This window comes from Drosophila hydei, unplaced genomic scaffold (genome assembly GCF_003285905.1).
Source record: "Drosophila hydei strain 15085-1641.00,03,60 unplaced genomic scaffold, DhydRS2 tig00000426-arrow-arrow-pilon, whole genome shotgun sequence".
In the NCBI taxonomy this organism is placed as follows: Eukaryota; Metazoa; Arthropoda; class Insecta; order Diptera; family Drosophilidae; genus Drosophila; species Drosophila hydei.
The window spans coordinates 243992-263706 of NW_022045728.1; the positions used below are offsets into that span (position 1 = coordinate 243992).

Consider the following 19715-nt stretch of genomic DNA (forward strand, 5'->3'; position numbering starts at 1 on the left):
GATATCAACGTCACCTCGTCTGTTGATGAGCTGCAATTTGCTGAGCTTGCCAAGCAAAGCTTCGCTTGAGTAGTAAAGCTCGGCAGCTTGCAAAGAAGCCAGCGGAGTGACAGTTGCACTGCAAAAGCTTAGTCGAGGCACAGGTCGAAAGCTTTTAGCACGGACACACACCGTCACATCTCACTGCCGATATTATTTATACGTAATTAATTATTTGTTTATAACAATTTGTTAGCATCGGCATGGTCGTAAATTCTAAGAAATTTCCGATATCATTCATTGAAGACTTGTGCATCAGGATTTTCATTAATTTGATTAAATTACAGTAGGCCTTAATTGATATAGTTTATTCCCGGTATTGTTTTTCGAGATATATGTTGCATTGCGGCTGTTGCTGTTTCGACTGTGCTCGCGGTCAGAACCTGCTGCATAGTATCTCTAAGGCATCGCTTGTAGCGTTTCAGTTCGGTTCAGTCGCTTGGCACTGCTGGTTGCCCGCCGTAAGACTTTGCTCGCTCGCTCGCTCGATCGATTGTCGTTTTTTATTGTTATATTTATTTAGTGTTTCCCGAAAATTAATAGAATTTCACTTACTGATTTGAGCCCAGTTGGCAGCAACTTGCCATTGCTAAATTACAAAAAGAATAATATACTTCACTTACCTCTTGTCATTTGCTTTACCTTTTTTTTCCCGTGCGTGTGTGGCTCGTTTGTGTTGTGTGTGAGTGTGATCTCTCAATCGATAGTAACGTATTCAAAACAGCTGTCAGCATAAGGTAAGTTGCTCTGCACCAACCTCAGCCCCAGCCGCAGCCCTAGCGCTGCTGTTCGCTCTGAGCGAAAGCTGAACGCACATGTTCAGACGACATTCAATTGAGTTGGGCGAACTGATATACGACGGCATTCCTCAATTATTTGGGCGGCTAAAAATTGAGTGATTAATGTTCATAATACTCAGAGCCCTCCACTCAACTCTTATTGACATTGGCGTTGACACGCTGAAGAAGACTTTTATATCGTTGGGTCTGTTATAGCACTCATTGCTGTTGACAAAGTTAATTGCGATCTCTTTAGGCTCTGCCTGCACCGCAAATATCTTAAGCAAATATAATAAAACTGTGGGACACACTTATTTTGCTAAAGATTAGATACGAGCTTAAATAACAAGCCCGCAACTATATCTGCCTTATAGATAAATCTCTCTGTAACAGTTCCATATAGTCAAATAATCGCTGTTAGATATGCAAGTTTTCGCTGTTGGAAAGGGTATACCAAAGTCTGTGTCAGCCAATACTAACCCAATATAAAATATGGCCATCCATTCATTGTTAGTCACAAAAGCTTTCTGCCGCTGACTTCCGAGCTTTTTCTCACATACCAAAAAAAAAAAAAAACAAAGTTAAAATACCGAAACTTGTGCCGCCAGCAGACGAAACCTAAGCAAATGAGCTGCGTGACAAAAACACATAAAGCACAATCACAATCACGATGTCTATATGGAAGTGTGTTAAACCCTGTGTCTCTTGACACAACATACATGAATGAACCTAATCGAAATATGTATTTTGGCAAATGGAACAATTGTGGCACGATTTATAGAAACTTGGCAAGAGATATATGATTATTGTGAAATAAACAGAATTATATAAATATTTAACTAAATACTCAAAGTGATTACATTTTGGGGGAAGAACAGATCAGAACAGATACATATATATATATATATATATATATGCATGGTATATATAGATATACATATATATGTGTGTGTGTATATCACGCACGTTTAGTAAAAAGTAGTCTATCAATAAAATCATCTGCAGCAGCTGTGAAGAGCGATAAAATGAGATTTTTTAACAAACAAAAAAAAGCTAGAGCATGTTAGGTTAAGCCTGCCTGGCTGCATAATACTGCTTCACATACTAATACAATATATATGTACAAATAATAGATATATAAATTATTACAGTTTTGTTCCTAAAAATAGTGGTAGCCCCAAATGCATAGGTACGATAAGATAATAAGATGCGGATGGAAAATAAAGACAAGCCCATTTTTCGTTTAGTATAGAATGCAAAGCAGAGAATTGCAAAAGGAAACCCGTTAGTTTCAGCCAAAATTAATTTGCTTTTGACGATCTTAGACAGATGAAGATAGAAATAGTACTGTGGGTGGAGTTGGGGAAAAACCAGTAGAAAACAAGTGCCCGACTAGGAGATACCTTGATCCCAGTCCTATTTGCCTTATTTAATATATGTCATAGCTAGTATAACGCCTTAAAAAAAAGACAAATGACAACCGACATTAGCACTCACAGATTTCAATCAACATCGTCCATATAACGGGCTCAACTCTACTAACACAGCCTCATCACATTTAAAAGAAAAGAGGTTTCAGCATATGATCTGCATATTCTATTGGAGGACTTGTCAGCTTCGTACAAATTTCCAACTGAACTTAAATTTAAAAATTTGGGGAAATTTGGCGCTGGTAGCTAAATTGTATTTTAAATCAAAATTGTAGAAAATATACATAAAACTATATACACAATTTGGTATAATTTCATAACAGCATTTCGATAGATAATAATAAAACAAGAAGACTTATCGATTATGTGAAAGAAACTTGAAGTGCGCGTTAATGTATAAACAGATATACAATAAATTCCAAGAAGAGCGAAACAAATTGTATTTATGAGTGAGACCACATCGTGCCAGAAGCCCATTCAAGTTTTTATATAGAAGTAAGTGCACAAGAATGCCTGATATCGATAGCATGAAAGGAAATCGTTAGACTGACTTGAAGTGTATATTTCAAAGTGGGCCAAAATTAAGCACAAGCTAGATCGATCGAATCGGAAATGTATAGACGCACGTCCACTCCGCAACAATAACAACGAGTTTCACATGCTTAAAAGATGAAAAGTACATCGAGGAGGCATCAGAAAGCATCAGAAATTCGTTTCAAATTTCAAATGAATGAAAATCTTTAGGGCGCTTTGCATACTTCGTTCTTAGTTATGCTTGGGAAAATATTAGTGCAATAAATACCCTGTACTTAGCACAGATTCTTTAAAATAGTAGTTGTGTTTCCTTTGGAATTTACTTTTATTTTTGGAATTTCGATTTCTATCCATTGTGCTGAGTAAGCCCAAGGCATTAGCCAGTAGTTAATTGTCATCTATACTGAATAGCTGAATGGCTTGGGCAGGCTCAAAAAAAAAAAACAAATTCCGTGTGCCGTCCTTCACAATGTGCGTTCCAGAATGCAAATGACCTGAATAGCCATTTCGCTCTAGCAACTTTCGTAACTACATTAGGCAACAGTTATCTTTGTCTCTTTCTCTCACAGAGTGAGCATATGAGGATAGAAGCCAGAAACGAGAAATGAGAGCTAAGACGCAAACTCACACGGATAATATTTTTATAACAAACTCAATGCAAGCTCTCAGCCTCACACTAATACTACTGCAACAGTAGGTAGCAATCACGACGAAAGTGAACAGAATTTTGAAAAATATAAAACAAATTATGTTATCAATTCTGCAGTATCACGTTATAATGTCATTGTGATACGGCATATATGGCCATATATATCTTTTACTGTATAGAATATAATATACATATACTTGTTGTTGTACGCTTTAAGTTCTGCCACTGGCTATCTTTAGTTAGTTCACGGGAAAAAGTAAACCATATTTTAGCCAAGACACACACCAAAAAGCTCTTTCATTGATATTTTCGCGTATGCCTAAAAGTATGAAACAAAAATTTTTTCATTTGTCCCATTTGAACAAGTCTATTCAAGCTTAGTGTAGCTGTTCATTAATAAAAGCTATTTATTAACATATGATGTAGCTAGTTATTAGCATATGAAATAGTGCAAGTGAAGCTACTTAGATCCCATTTCAAGGTAACTGATATCAGATGACGTGCGGCACATGAAACTAAACTGATAAGAATTGTACATCTTTATATAGTCATAATTATTTTGTTTATACCCTGATCCCATTTAAAAGGGGAAATCGGCGTCTTATGGTTTTGTGCAAATGTGTGTAACAGGCAGAAGTAGGTGTGGCAGACCCTAGTTTGATTCAAAGTTATCCCTAACTTTATCAGTTGTCACGAAATCGATTGATATCCAAACGAAACTTGAGTTGTTCAAACTTCAAATCTGTTATTTAACGCTGCGCTACAGCATAATTAGCTAGTTTGGACACTTTGACCCCATTGTTCCCTGCAATCGACTCATATCTGAGGATAGTTGCGATAAGATGTTTGCAATAGCAGCTCGTTCACGGTATCTCCAAGTCGTTCACTTCCGACTAGGGCACTTTAACTTAACATTAGGTACTTGATAAAGCCGATATAGTTTTAGTATTTATAGGGTATTTATTGGGTATTTATTGGGTGTTTTAGAGTATTTATAGGGTATTTACAGGTTATTTAAAGGGCATTTACAGTGTATTTATGGATATTTGTAGAGGATTTATAGGGGATCTATGGGGTATTTACTTATACGGTATTAATAGGGTATTTGTAGGGTATTTATAGTGCACTTATAACGCATTTATACTAAATGTTTTCAATAGCAGCTCGTTCAGGGTATTTCCTAGTCGTTTACTTCCGTCTAAGACGCTCCTACTTAATATAAAATACTTTAGGTAAGCCTAAAACAACTCGAGCAACTCTACTGAAATGTATTTATAGGGTATTTAATCCTCGACAATGCCTAGTTACGTTATCAATTAATGCAAATTCTGTAAACAGCCAAAGCAAGCAAAATAGTTGTAGTATTGAAAAGTATGAATGAATCTGAAGTCACAATTATAGTTGAACTAACTAACTGAACAGTTGCATTAGGCTGGTGCCATTAGCTAATTAGCTAATTCAATATTTAATTGTTTGCTTCTTATTTCCAGAACTCAGCGTCGCCTTTTTCGTTTGGACTGTCCGCTTTGAGGTAAGTTGACTTGCATTTTCTGTTGAGTACATCGTGGCGTATGCGTAATATGCCATAATAAGTTAATATTACAAACGTGAACAATTGCGTGAATTTGAAAGTGCGTCACGACCAGACTCAAAACTCAATAACTCAAATGGTTAAGTTCTCCCGCCCTCTCCCCATCTCTCTCTCTCTCGCCCTGTCTCTCTCTCTGTCTCGCTTCGTCGTCGTCGCTCGCCTATTTTTCTGTCTGTTTGCAATGCAAACAATTCGGATTCCCCACGGCTGGCCGAGCGATCTGTAGTTCCAAAAATAAAAGCTGTCTTCATAGCGCCAAAGATGGGCTCGACTATGAAGCTCCAGCGCCGTTTTCTTTGTTCGGCTTTAATTCGTATTTTGGCAACGTCACATGTGCCCCAGCGTGTACTTCCCAAGTGCCCGCTCCTAATGCCATTGGCAAACAATTGAGTGTGTCAGTTGGCTGTGCTGCCGTACACACACATGTACAAGATGACGACCCCGGACATAGTAACACTGACCACACCACGTAATACCCATTAAGTGGGCCAGTGGCTCTGTGCTGAAGACTTCCTTTGCCCTTGGAATAGTTCCAGGCGTGCATGAATTGCTCTCAAACACTTTTCACCCCAGCCAGAATATGATTCATGACGTCTGATTCACTAGTTGTTGGCTTTAGCTAGTTCGCCTCAGTTTATATTACAACTGAGCAGATCGTCATGCAGATTTGTCATGCAAACGTCAATGGGCAGATGAAAATCTCTTGAAGGGAAAAGGTCCGACTTGACTTGATTCGGAGACAGACGACTTGTCGTGCTTGATAAGTCGAGGGTATAACAACTAAACACATAAGCAAATATTGAGCTTTGAGTTTGTCGGTCGGTAATTCACCTGCCGGTCACCTGTCGACCGACAGCCGTCAGCTGCCAGTCAGCAGCTTTGCCGCTTGGCTTGTCTGTGGTCAGTTCGTCGCGCGTTCGGCGAGTTGGCTGGCAATAGATCCGTCGTGCATGAGCTTGACGCTCTCGGGGTATTTCCACCTGCCGCCACATTCTTTTTTATTTTCGTGTGATGATTTGGGCAAGTGATGCAGCAACTGTGTGAGTATCCGCCAGCTGCTTAGATTTGGGGCCGTGCTAAAAGTCAACTGAGCGTTTAGCAAAAACTTTCCTCAGCCCCTCAGCCCCTCCCCCCCTTCCCTTCGCCCACTCAAACAGGTAGCTCTCAAGAATTGTCATCAGTCAGCTAGCATCCGCTATTGAGCAGCTTTAGCTCAACAATAAGACACACACAATCGCTTAATCGTGCGCGTACCGCACGCCAACCCGTTGACTCCTTCACATTGCCGTCGACACACTGTCGAGTGCTGATAAGATATGTGTAATCTGCTCATTAGTTGCCATATTAAAATACTCGTTCGCCGAGTGAACGGGGCATATCTAGCTGTCTGTCCTTCTGGCTGAATGCAGAGACTCGAAGCTAGAGATTTCGGATTAGTATATGGAGAACTCAAGACAGATGGATATAGCATATAGAATATAGATATAGGATATATATCTAGCCTTGGGTGGGCGCTGGGCACTCTATGGATTTCTGAAAGGCCTTGCCCCATTGCTTCAGGCTATTTTCTAGTCGAGCACTCTCGACCTGAGCTTTCTTACCGCTGAGCATCGCTTCAGGAAGCTCTTGAAATGTGCCCAAGCAGCGAGCGAGTATTATGCAGTCATGCCTAGCCGCTTTCCTTGCAATTTCAAGATAACGTTCAATGCAGTTGATTCGGCAATTAATTGATTTGAATTAAATATAATAATAAGCCAAGGCTGAAAATCCGACTAACTACCACAGCCAACTGATGCGAGATAAGCAGTGGAATAACATGAATAACATGCTCCATAAATTGTGTATAAATAATATCTAGTATAGAGAGTCAGCCAAGCTGCTCTTGCAAGGCCAACTCGAATAAGCCAAATCAATTCACGCGCAGGGCTGTTCATATTAATAGTAGCAGCACTTTGTAAGCTAAATTCAAAAGTACTTTCTTCATTTTACTTTGTTAGTGTCCAATTGCTTCAAAATGTTGTGCTTGCCACTAGATTTCGTTGTGCAACATTTACTGCACAGTCGCACTACTATTTTTATGAACAGGCGCTGAGAGCGCGCTACTATTTTTATGAACAAAGCTGTTATCAGGGACTTATCAGACTATATTCACAGATTGCCAATGTCTACATGGCCAATACTTGAACAATGACTAATAAATTTATATCGGATATTTATCAGATATATATAAATGATATTTATAAGTAGGAGCTCACAACAAGCTCCAGTCACTTGACAATTGTTTAAACTGTGGTTGCACTTTAAGCGTTACAAACCAAAAATTGCATTATCTTGAGAGCTTCCGTTGACGGCAACTGCTGAATCCATAAGGCAATAAAATGCCTTTATATTGGCTTTGAGACATAATTGCGACAATTATGAGTAATCGAGATAATTCATAGTTCATAATGCACTCAGATTTATTGGAAAGCCAATAGATATCAGCCTTTTGCATTTCAGTTCAATTCATGAATGAGTGTGCATTGCCTTTGCTATCCATGCGGATGCGGATGCGGATGTCGAGGCGAATGTCATTTGTATAGAAAGGCAAATAGTGTGAAGAACAGCCCTAGCAAGCATGCAACGTCATCTGGCGACCTCTCAATGGACACCACCACAAATACGATTCATATATAAATATATATGTTCGATAAAACTATAGAGCGAGATGGCCTGATCCGACGATTCGTCGTCTGTTCACATCACAAGTGCGAAAATTAGCATCCACATTTTCTGCCCCGTCATGGGCACCTGCGAGAGGTGGGCGGGCAGGTGTGGGTGTCTAAGTAGCAGCAAATACAGGTAAATAACATAATAGCGAGCACGTCATATCCGCAAAATAAAAAGAAGAAAGTTCTGAACTTTCCGACAATTGTCCAACAATTTGTATTTCCCAGTCAAATTTTGACTCAGCAGAGCGAGCAAATGAGTCCGCGGGCTCGAATCCCAGGTTGGGTTTCGAACAGCTATAGAATATCCTCCTCCAGTATGGTAAACAAAAGTTCTCTCTGTGTGCTTTTGGTGAAATGTTAAGTTTGGAATGGGAATGGGACTCTCTCCATAGCTTCTACAATATAAATGCTAAGGCTAACTGGATATTTCCGGGACTATTCCAGATTTACAATTAGATCTATAATTTTAATGAAAAAATAAAAATAAATTAATTTATTAAATAATTTAGCTGTTTTTAAGACTCACATATTTAGTCCATACAGCTGAGCCTCTTTGAATGCGCAAAGGAGTAGGCGTGGCAGACAAAGCATTGATCAGTGCGACGAGCTGAATCGATCTAGACGTGTAATCGATCGATATATATATATATGTATATATATATATGCGTCTGTACGTCTTTCTCGTCCATCCCATTAGCTAGACCCTTAGAAATCTTTCATTTTGTTGGACAATACAGCAGCGTTTGTTATTATCGATATATATCGATATTTCGACTTGGTTCTTGCGATGCTGTTGAAGTTGCCTGAAATGCATAATGGATGTATGCACCTATATATTCGACATTTTAAAAATATCTAAAAAATACTAAAACGCTTAAGATATATTTTAGAAAAATGTAAAAGCTGACATTTCAAATCTTATCTGCGCCTGAGACTATAAATAAAATATAATAATATAAATAATTTGATTGTTTAATAATTGTTTATGCTGCAGAGATAAGCTGTATATATATATATATACATATCACATATATTATATATATATCTGATATATGGCACGTCACAGTTAGCAAGTTGTTTTTGTTTTCTTGCTTTTTTATGGCAGCTGCAGCTCCTATATAATCATTGCAAAGGGGTGTTTTGCGTATCTGTATGCACATACAAGCATGCAAATGTCTATCTTGGGCCAGCTCATGCTGTCGCAAGAGCAGTAGTTGCTACAACGGCTGTGCGTATGAGTAATATGAAGTTGCATTTCATAGAAGAGTCGATTTAAGTGAAATAGACTTGAGTCAGGTCGCAAGGCGAGTGTGCTCTTATACTACTCTACAGCTCTATAGCTGGGCTGCAAATCTCGCTCTCTCTCTCTCTCTCTCGCTCTCTTTCTCTTTGACTCTCACTCTCTCCTTCTTTGTTTTCGTTTATTTACTTGTTCTTCTTCTTCTCGCATTGTTTACTATGCCCACTTTACATATCTCATTATTTACGTTTGCCAATTGCCGATTGTTGTTTGGTGTGCAGTTCGCACGCACCGTAAGACCGCGCGGATCGGAAATGCCAAAGCGGCAGCAACAGCAGCAACTCCAGCAGCAGACGGCAATGCATAAGAAGCAAAAACTAGCTACATTTTTTAAATCAAAATGAAAGTCTGTGTAATTCGACTAGCGTATATATCCCTATGTATGTATACGCTGGGCATAAGCCAATCAAAGTAATAAGTGCGTGGACTCTAAATATGTGTCGTACATATGTATAAATGCCGATCTCATTGAGCTTCTAATATTTTCTTTATAAGATTTCGGCTAACTGAACACAGAGCACGTACACACAATTGTGAAATAAAACTGAAATATTTAATAAGAACCGATACTAGAATACAAGATAATTACAGCTTTAATTTGAAAATAGTGAGAGGCAGAGAGTGTGTAACAGAGAGAGAAAGAGAAAGAGCGTGTGTGTGTGTGTGTGTGTGTGGAATGTGTTAAGAGAAGCAACCCACAGATATAGAGAGACATGGACATGGCAACAAGAGTTAGACAAAGCATTAAACGGAAGTGCGGAAGTGCAGCAAAGTGGCTGCATTGCAATGCCACTAAACATGTAGCAATAGCAACAACAACGACGGCGACAACAACAGTGAGCACAAGGAGGCAGCAAGAGTATAGCAACTTCCGTTTTTGGGCATGAAGTGTGTGCATAAATTAAAACGCTCTCAAAGAAAAAGGAAGAAACTAAGCAATAGCAACAACAGCAACGAAAGCAAGAAGAAGAACGCCAAAAACAACAGCAGCAAATGAACATATTGCGGTACTGCTGTTGAGTCACGCTGCTGGCGACTACGTCGACAACGGATTGCTGAAGATTGAACTTTAAGCTTAAGCTTTTGCTGTCGCGTGCCATAAATAGAACCCGCGCAGCTGCGAAGGAGGGAGAAGGGAGAGATGGTCAACAAAGTCGAAGTTAGGCAGGCAGCCAGGCGATGTGTCAAATACACATGTTTATGCACTTACTCTTTCATTTGCTCGCAGCTCGTCTAGTGTGTGTGTGTGTGTGAGTGCCTGTGAGTGTCACAGCTTTGTTAAAGCGCGTGGCTGACTGGTAACAACCGTAAAACGCGTCGCGTAGTCTGCGACGACGCGGCTCGCTTTCTTACTCACATTCACATTCGCAATCACATTCGCGTTACGAGCACTCGCACACAATTGTAAACTCACACGCACACACATACACAGACGGACAGATGCTGACTCCCTCTCGCTCTGGGTGTTTTTGGCGCACTGCGCCTCTATGCCTGTGTGTGGGTGAGTGTGTGCCCACACACGAGCAGCGGCCTCTCGGCAAACTTCGTCGTACTTTAACCTGGTGGCAAGTCTGGGCGCGCGTCTCTGTCGGTGTATGTGTGCGTGTATTAGTGTGTGTGCGTGCATTAGTGTGTGTGTAAGTGTGGTCGCTTTGCTTACATATGATTGGCTGATAATTAAATTTCGCTTGTCGTCATCACTTGTCGCCGTAAGATGCTTGCTCGTGTTGCTGAGCTTTGCGTTCGGGCTCTCGCTCGTTATTTATATGCTGCGCGCACGATGAAAACTTAAACAAGTAAGAGATCTTGAAGAGTTAACTAGTCCCGGGACCGTTCAATCCAACGGCAATTGTAACAGTAAACTTTTAACGCCTCGAACACCGAGCAGGAGACGTAGCCACATAGAGTACAACTTTTTTTCGAAGTGTTGCATATCCAAAAGTACGCGAATTTAACAATTAACCCAGTGTGCGTGCCAAAAGCAACAACAACAATCATGTCTACAACAATGCTAAGCAAGTGCGGTGGCTTTGTCACGCGCCGCAATAATCAAATGTTGGCCCGAAACGAGCTGAGCTCAGTGCTGACCGCGCGCTCAGAGTCTTTAGGCAATCGCTTACAGGAGCCCATCGAACAAGCAACAGCCGCAACAACAACAGCAACAGCAACAGCAACAGCAACAACAGCACTAGCAACAAGTGCATTTGCCTGCCCGCGACTATGCGCCCAACAGTCCTACAGTCTCTTGTGTAAGTTCGTGTACCATGGCTGCTGTTGCAACAATTGTTGCTGCTGCATCTCAATGATTCACCCTCAATTTCTAATCTGACTTCAATTCAATTCGCACTCTTTCTCTCTGTGTGTGTGCGTGTGCGCGTGTGTTTGCCCGTGATATGACAGTTGACGCTGTATGCCAAGAGCGTGCTCGTCTCCTGGCCAGGCACTGGATATTGCCGACCCAATCCATATTTGCATAAAAAGCTCTGTTCATAAAAATAGTAGTGGCTGCCAGAGTAGGAGAAGTAAAACTACTTAACATTAGTCTAAGTTCACATATATTGCATTTTACATATATATCTTGGTTTCTTAATACTTAGCTGTGTGGCAAGCAGTCGACGAGGTCCTGGCCGACGTTGTAGCTTTTGCAGTTGCCACAGATCTCGATTATTTCTTGCTATAGTCTCGATTTCGATCTTAAGTTAAGCTCTATGCGATTGTTTCAAACATTTGCTTCCCTCTCTTGCAGCCTGTGGCAGCTACTTTGGCGTCTTGCTGGTGCTGATACTGAGTGCCAGCTATTTGCCGAGCGGCAGTGCGTTGCCGCGTCGAGCGCTCGGTCGCCACCTGATTTTGCCACACCGCCATCACGTGCACCTGCGATCAGCGGGGCAGGAGCATAAGCACAAGGCGTACCTATTGGTCTATAAGAAAAAGCTGAACTGCACAATGAACACGGCGAACTTCAGTTCGTCCACTTTGAGGCATGCCCTCAACGTGGTCATTGGCACGCGGCAGTCCACCATCGAGCTGATGACCAGCTGTGTGAGTAGTTGCTGCATTTGCGATGCCTTGGGATTGCCTTGCTAATGAATCCACACATTTTTTTGGTTCATCTCTTCTCGATTTCAGTTCAAGGGCACCGAAGAGGAGCTGGCCCAACGGTATCGTCTGCACCACTTGAACCTGGACTATCCGCTCAAGGCGGCTGTGAACAACAGCGAATACGATGGCCAAGGCACCGACTCGCTGGAGAGCGATCTGCTGAACATCTACCATTCGCTAGTCAGAGTTGGCAAGGTGCTGGCCATCGTGAACGAAACCGTCTATGAACAGACGACGCGCAACTACTTCCAATTCTTTGTGGAGAAGGTGGAGCACAACATTTTCAACGCTGCGAACTTCCTCAGCTGCGTCAGCGAGGGCGACGATCACATACCCGATCCCTTCAACAGGCATCCCTGTCCCGAATATGTCATTGTCAACGAGTTTGTCCAGCTGCTCAACGTGATCGAGAAGAAATATGGCGTTATGCTGAGGCAACAGGAGGCGGTGGAGGCGGCGGCGGCGGCTCAAGCGGAAGATTAACGTCTGCCAGTCTAAAAGCTACAGCCACATGCCACATGCCACCAGCCACCAGCCAACAGGTGCCCCCACAAGAAACTGTACAAGACAATGCCAAAAAAAAGAGAAAGAAGCAAAAGAAAAATGAATAGAATCAGCGCAGAATGTTGCCACTTCTATGTGCCACAGATCGGGCATATATATCTATAATATATATTATATGATAACTGAGCTTCTTCACTACATCCTGAATGCCATCTATGTTTACTAATAGCGTGTAGTAGCTAATATATTTAACGCCCCACTATTTATTATTTAATTTAATTTACATATATAAAGTGCATCTATTATTATATATGTATATATATATGTATGTATACATATATATATTTATTCATATCTTCGGCTGAACATTTATATTTATTTATATATTTTGATCATTTTTGTGTATTGCTTTCTTACGAGTTGCAAGCCCCAAAAGTATTATGAACTAATAAATTATATTTGCGATTTAAAAGAATAAAAAAAAATCTCGAAATTAAATGGGGCACGGGAAATTGGACATCGATGGCAAAAGTTTGAATATGTTTGGAATAGCTCAAAGATATGTCAATGAAAGAGTATATATTATATATATATATATATATAAATATATATAGATATATATTTATATCCATATCTATATCCCAAGATATTAGCTCTCTGTTTATCGTAAGATTTTGGTCTGGCATTTCCGTTTCGGGCATTTGGCTTTTGTTGCATTCGATTGTTTACGCTGCGGCTGGAGCGAGGTGAGTGGAGCGTGAGTATGCAGCGATATGTCCGGTTGGCATTTGGTTTCATGGTATTTGCCGTAATTAGCCACACTTTGCATTCGTGAAAATGCAGATGACAAACGGAATATTTGATCAGGACAACGAAGCTGAGTTGATCTGGGCATGTCCTGTATAAATATCGATAAATATCGATGTTTTTACTTGTCTCTCTTCAAATCAAAAGCATGCTGCATTGAAGCATGCCTAGGTGAACGGTAAACGTGTGTGTGAGTCTCCTAGTCGCTCACTCGCCTGGCAGCGACAGGTGACAGATTTAACGACAATCCAACGATAGTTGCCTTGACCCACCCACAAGAGACGGCAAGCACGTTCCATCGATAGATTCAAGCCACATTCATGTGTATATTTAGAGTGCCATAGTTATTCAGTCATGCATGTGTGTGTGTGTGTGTGAGTGAGAAAAAACCCCGAATTGTGCTGGCAGGTGAGTCAGTGATACATTAAAAAATTAACGAATGTGGGAACTGAAGTGCGAGTACGAGTATGCCCCAAAAGTGATCGAGCAGTAAACAGACACACACACTCACACACACACACACACGCAGATACATTGAGATATCTTAACGCCGGCGCCATTGGTGCAGACTGTCATTGATTTACCGTTGTGTTGGTCACACTTCGCTGGCTTCGCTCTGTACTGGACTCTGGACTCCGAGCATCCTGTATCGCGTTAATCGGTAATCGGATCGATATGCGGTTGGACGCTGCGCGTGGCATTGGCAACACGCACAGTCAGCGTCAACGTCACCGTTGCCCAACCCCCTTGCTCGCAGCCCACACACTGACAACGAATCTCTAAGCTAATTAGAGCTAACTGTTTACCCAAGCGCGTGCCCATTGAGTCAGCATCGGCAGCGTCGCTAACGCTGCCAGCAGCGTTTTATGAATGAATTCAACGATTCGCGTCGTTCGCGTTAGCAGTGACAGCGACGCCAGCAGCGTCAGCGACAGCAACGAAGCAACAGGTGAGCAGAAAGCGTGAGAAAACGCAAGCATAAAGCAGGTTCTTTGCGCTCTTCCACTCACTCACACCACTTATCATGGTCGCTCTCTCAGCACTCACTGAGAGCGGCTATCTGAGCGCATTGCGTGCGCTCCCATTGGTCCGTTGTCTGCCGTTCATATAAAAATTGAGCGCACATGTGCACCAATAAGCGAAGCGACTCGCACTAACACAGACATGCACGCTCACACAGACACGCACTCAGAGAGACTCAGCCAAATGTAGAGAGGCCAATGCACAAACGCCAGTGGCCTTTCGCTTTCCCTCACTCTCTCTCTTTCACACACACACAAAGAACTTGTTATGCCGCCCCAAATGCAAGCGCTCAGTTTGCGTGGGATTTGAGTCAAGTTTAATTGGAATTAAGCTGGGAATTTTATTGTAGCCAATTTAAGCACTATCTCATGTTTTTATCGCTTATCCGACTGCAATGGATTTTCCAGTTTCTACCTAGCTGCACCGCACCAAACTCCCGCACCACCAAGAAAATTCCCACTTTGATTTTTGGAATAAGTTGGAATTACCCAACAGCTAAGATATCATATTTGTAAACGTATATAATCTATAATGTATAAAATAATCCAATTTCGATTTGTGTTTATTAGCGGTGCCTAGGGAAATATGTAAAAGAAAAGTGCTGGCAAACTGATAACAAAAATTAAATATATATTCAAATGTATATACATTTAAGTGTGTGTTTATGGAAATAGTAGTGCTATATTCATTGTAAATATAGAATTTTTTTTAATTTTTGTAAAATAATTAATTTCTATAATTATATATATATTAACCAATTATAATTATATTGCTAAAAGGAATAATATAAATAATAAAATTAGTGAAATATTAATATAATACATAATATAATATAATATATAACATTTATAATATTGTAAATATTTTAAATAAACAAAATAATTTGACAAAAATGTATTTAATTTAATCAGGATAAATTAAGGAAAACTATATCTTTAAGTTAATAATAGTGTTAATGTTAATTAGTGTTTTCTGTCTCATTGACCTGCTCTTCAATGATGCTGCAAAATGTGCGCCGCCATTCGATGCTCATTGAAGTATTTGTAATTATTTGAGATGTGGCCAAAGCCAATGCCAATTGCAACGCTAATTTGGCAAAACAAACAGGCAAAGTGACCAAACAAACGAATTAACTGACCAACCGTTGCAATCCATTGCCGCCTGTACAGTAGGACACCTGAAACATGGCCGCAATGTGCGAATTGGCAGTAAAAATCATGATAAAGTGAAACGATTTTACGCATAATCAAAACAGCACTAGCCTCTAAAAACTCACACCTCGGCATACAAGTTGCACACCCACAAAACTACACACACACACGCACTAGTTAGAGCGAGAGCGAGAGTGAGAGAGAGAAAGGGAGAGGAGATACCCGGGCTCAGGGGTTGTGTTCGGGTTCGGTTTTGGTTACGGTTACCGATTTGGCCAGGTCTCTGTGTGGGACAGGAGCTAAGCGGCGTGTAATGATTATACCATAGCTGCAAGCATGCAGCGGGTATATATGCGTGACAAGGGCAACAGGCAAGACAACCAAATGCTGAGATTTATTTATTTCTTAGATGAATTGTGGTTGATATTCTCTTATATTTATAATAAAAATATAATTTTATGTATTGATTTTATATTTAAATTAAATAAAAATTTTAAAATTTTAAAAAATGTTATTTAAGAATTTTTTTCGGATGAGCGACAAATATTTTAGTATTTCAAAAATATAATAAAAAATTAAATAAAAAGTTTGAAAAAAAATTAAAATGTATAGTGAGAAAATGCAACAATTATTGTATACAATAAAAAAAAAAGTTAAAAAAAAATTAAATATAATAAATAAATAAATAAATAAATAAATATATATATATTATACATTTACGCGCATATAATAAAAAAAAAACCAACTAAGTTAGTTTAATTTACAGGGTATACTGAAGTCGACCCGCTTGCGGCCCTTCGCTGCTCGGCTAACCATTCACTGGGTGTGCGAGGTCGGCGAAGGTGCTCGGCCGCCTTTGGCGTTGGCTGCGGCAATTTAAGCGTATCCTTTCGATTTGATACGGCCGGTAAAAAAAATTACAGCATGACAGCGGATCCGAGGACCGCACAGAACAACTCAATTTTGTAGCAAAATATTTTGTTGTCCAGAACGAATCGCAACTAAAACACAGTGTGAGCGAGGTCAGCACGGCCGAGGGAATGCGAATGGGAATGCGAATGGGAGTGGGAATGGGAATGGGAATGGGAATGGGACACGGACTATGTGTCGGTGGCAGCAGCCGTTGGTCGGATCCTTTCGACGAGGCGTCCTGCCGCGCCTGCGCACTCTGTGTATGCAGACAGCAGCAGCAGGAGCTCATCAATGCAATAATCGTGTTTGTTGTCCATGTAGATGAAGTTGTTTGGTGCGAATTGGTCAGATACAGAGACAGATACAAGATACAAGCGCAAGATATAGATATATGTAGGTGCATCCCAAGGGACGGCATACAAAGGATGCTGTCTTATTGCTATGGGTGTGCGTGTGTGCGTCGAGTCCTGTGCCGTGTCGTTCGGTGTGGCGCGCGGCGAAAATCAAGGCGAGTGACCCCGCTGCGCGACACGGCTGCTTCCTGCTGCTGCTGCTGCTGCGCGGCCCAGTCAACAATTGCACTTACGGTTAGACGCAGGACTCTCTGTGCCCGGCCATGGCCATTACAGCTGTTCGGCCAAACAATGTGGCCATAATTTTGTAACAAAGTCAAAGGAACAATACAATGCAGCAACTAAATTTAATTAGCTCGTCAATTGTCCCACTTCGCAGACAGGCAAACAAACACAAACAGCAACAGCAACAGCAACAGAAGAGTCGTGTGTGAGAGCGAGCATAGGTAGATCTCGATAGATGGAGTATGGATATATCGTACCCTCGAGTCAGGTCAGTTTTGATTAGGCGACCGCCCAGCAATTGAGGCCAGGTAACGCCCGTCCTTTATGGCATGGGGCAGTCGCGTTAGGTAACACCAAACAGCATTTACCCAATCGATCGTCGATTGACCTGCCGCCAACTGCAGCTGAGCAAGGCCCAACCAGCTGCTGAGATCGGTCTATATAAATATGCAAATCGATCCTTCAACTGCCATCAGTGCGCCAAAAACTGTTGATTCGACAGAATGAGACCGAGCTGAGTTGAGCCCTACAGTGCTGAGTATCTGAGTACTCGAGCTCTGTTCTCTAGCCAAGCAAACGCAAATATATAAATCTTAACTCTACGGAACTCTGCAGAGCGCAAGAACTGCGCAAGAAAACACGGCTTATAGAGAGTACATACGGTATACCTAAATGGTATATACAGTATAGATCGGTAGATAAATATATCGAATAGATAAATGTGTTTAGCTGTATAGATAGATATATAAACATCGCATATATATAGTATATAAGGTGAAGATGTGTATGTATATAGTATGGATAGATATATAGTATGGATAATATAGATAGTCTAGATAGTATAGGTCTAGATAATATAGATAGTGTAGATAGTCTAGGTAGGTATCGAAGATAGGTAAATAGTCTTTAAGGTTTCGACAGATATTTGGATAGATAGATAGATTATACAGTTAAGATTGTATACATAGATATATTGTACATGTATTATATATAGACAAATAGAGAGTATATATAGATAGTAATGCCAATACAGACTTTAAGGTATTTTTAAATATTTATATATATTTTAATTATTATATTTTATTATATTAGAAATAAAAATAAAAATAAGTTAAATTATATTTTTAAAGATTTAACATTTTTTTTAAATATTTTAAAACAATTGAATTTGAACATGTATTCCAAAATATTTTTCAATTAGTTTTAAAATAATTTGAAATATTATAATATTAATTCTAAAGTAATTTAAATTTTTTTTATATTCATATAGAAATAACTTTAAAATATTCAAGTTTTTTACTATTTATTTAAAATGATTTAAATAGTTTTTCATATAAAATAAATTTATTTAATATATTATTTTTTTTTTTCATATAAAATATATTTATTTAATATTTTATTATTATTTTTTCATATAAAATAAATGTATTGTTATTATTTTTATTATATTATATATTTTTAAGTTTTATTAATCATCATAATAATTTTTTGTATTTTGGGATTAATGTTTATCATTTAAATTTATATGCATATAGCTAGTAGAAGTTTTTAACAGTAATATATCAAAGATCATAGACAAACTTCTATGTATTTTTCCAATCATTCCCCTATAAAGATATATATATATAATTCAGTGTTTGGTCAGAATAATTTGTAAAATAATTAAAAGTCTTCAGCAATGTTTTGCTTAGTTTCATATATTCAAGACTTAATTCGTTTAAGGATATGCTTCTATGAGAAAAGATATATTTTAGCGGGAATATATATATAAATGCATTGAAGTTGGAAACTTGACTTTTGCTGATCTTGTGTGGCATTAGCCTTCTATATATTTATATCAATGAGGATGGAAGAGGGCTGAAAGGAAACCCAAGATCCTGACGTATTTTATGGACAAATTAAGCATACTTTACGGCGTCGAGACTTCAGCAGTTACTCAATATCTGAGCTATAGACAGGTAAATTAGCTTTTAGATCTGTTAGGGCTTAGCCAAGGTCATTGCAAGACAGTGCTATGTCTTCTAGAGAAAGAAAGAAAGTTCAAGAAACTGATAGAGCATAACTCAAAGAGAGAGAGCGAGAGTGAGAGAGATGCAGGGAGAGATGCAGGGAGAGAGTGAGTGAGAGAGTGAGAGTGAGTGAGAGGCAGCTGTTGCCTTGGGGCAGGCGTACGGTCAGGTAGATTGATTTCTATGAGCACGCTTTGAGTGAAATCTTCTCATTGGATAAGCTGAGCGTGAGCCTGGTGGCTATCAACACAGCGATGGCGATTCACACACACACACACACAGAGAGACGAGTGACCGAACAGGGACCGGCTTAAAAAATGCTCGACTAGCTGGTTGGTCTGCCTTTTGTTGGACGTGTGTGTAGGATCAGGTATATACACAGGCACAGAGCGGGGCAGGTCCAGACAACACTCGATCAGGCCTGACAGGCAGGCAGACAAATGGAAATGGACTGGCAGGCAGCGCAGCTCACGCACGCGCACACACACTAACACACACACACACACACACACACACACCTATATAGAGAGGTCTCTGAATGTCGCGTCGGTCGCTTCGGTTTCGGCTGTCGAGTCTCTGGTGTCTGAGCCACTGCG

The 19715-nt window shown here is 40.1% G+C and overlaps 1 protein-coding gene across 1 annotated transcript; it reads left to right on the forward strand.

Annotated features, from left to right (window-relative positions):
* Positions 1-479: 479 nt before the first annotated feature.
* LOC111593055 lies at positions 480-12893 on the forward strand. The gene is made up of 4 exons (XM_023305629.2): positions 480-776; positions 4922-4962; positions 11780-12075; positions 12163-12893. The coding sequence occupies exons 3-4, from the start codon at positions 11980-11982 to the stop codon at positions 12616-12618; spliced, it is 552 nt and encodes a 183-aa protein (XP_023161397.2). The 5' UTR covers positions 480-776; positions 4922-4962; positions 11780-11979; the 3' UTR covers positions 12619-12893.
* Positions 12894-19715: the final 6822 nt, after the last annotated feature.

Coding starts and splice junctions, on each gene's coding strand:
- LOC111593055 (XM_023305629.2), top strand. CDS start 11,980: ATGAACACGGCGAACTTCAGTTCGTCCACTTTGAGGCATGCCCTCAAC. Junction 12,076..12,162: donor TCGAGCTGATGACCAGCTGT/GTGAGTAGTTGC, acceptor TCTCGATTTCAG/TTCAAGGGCACCGAAGAGGA.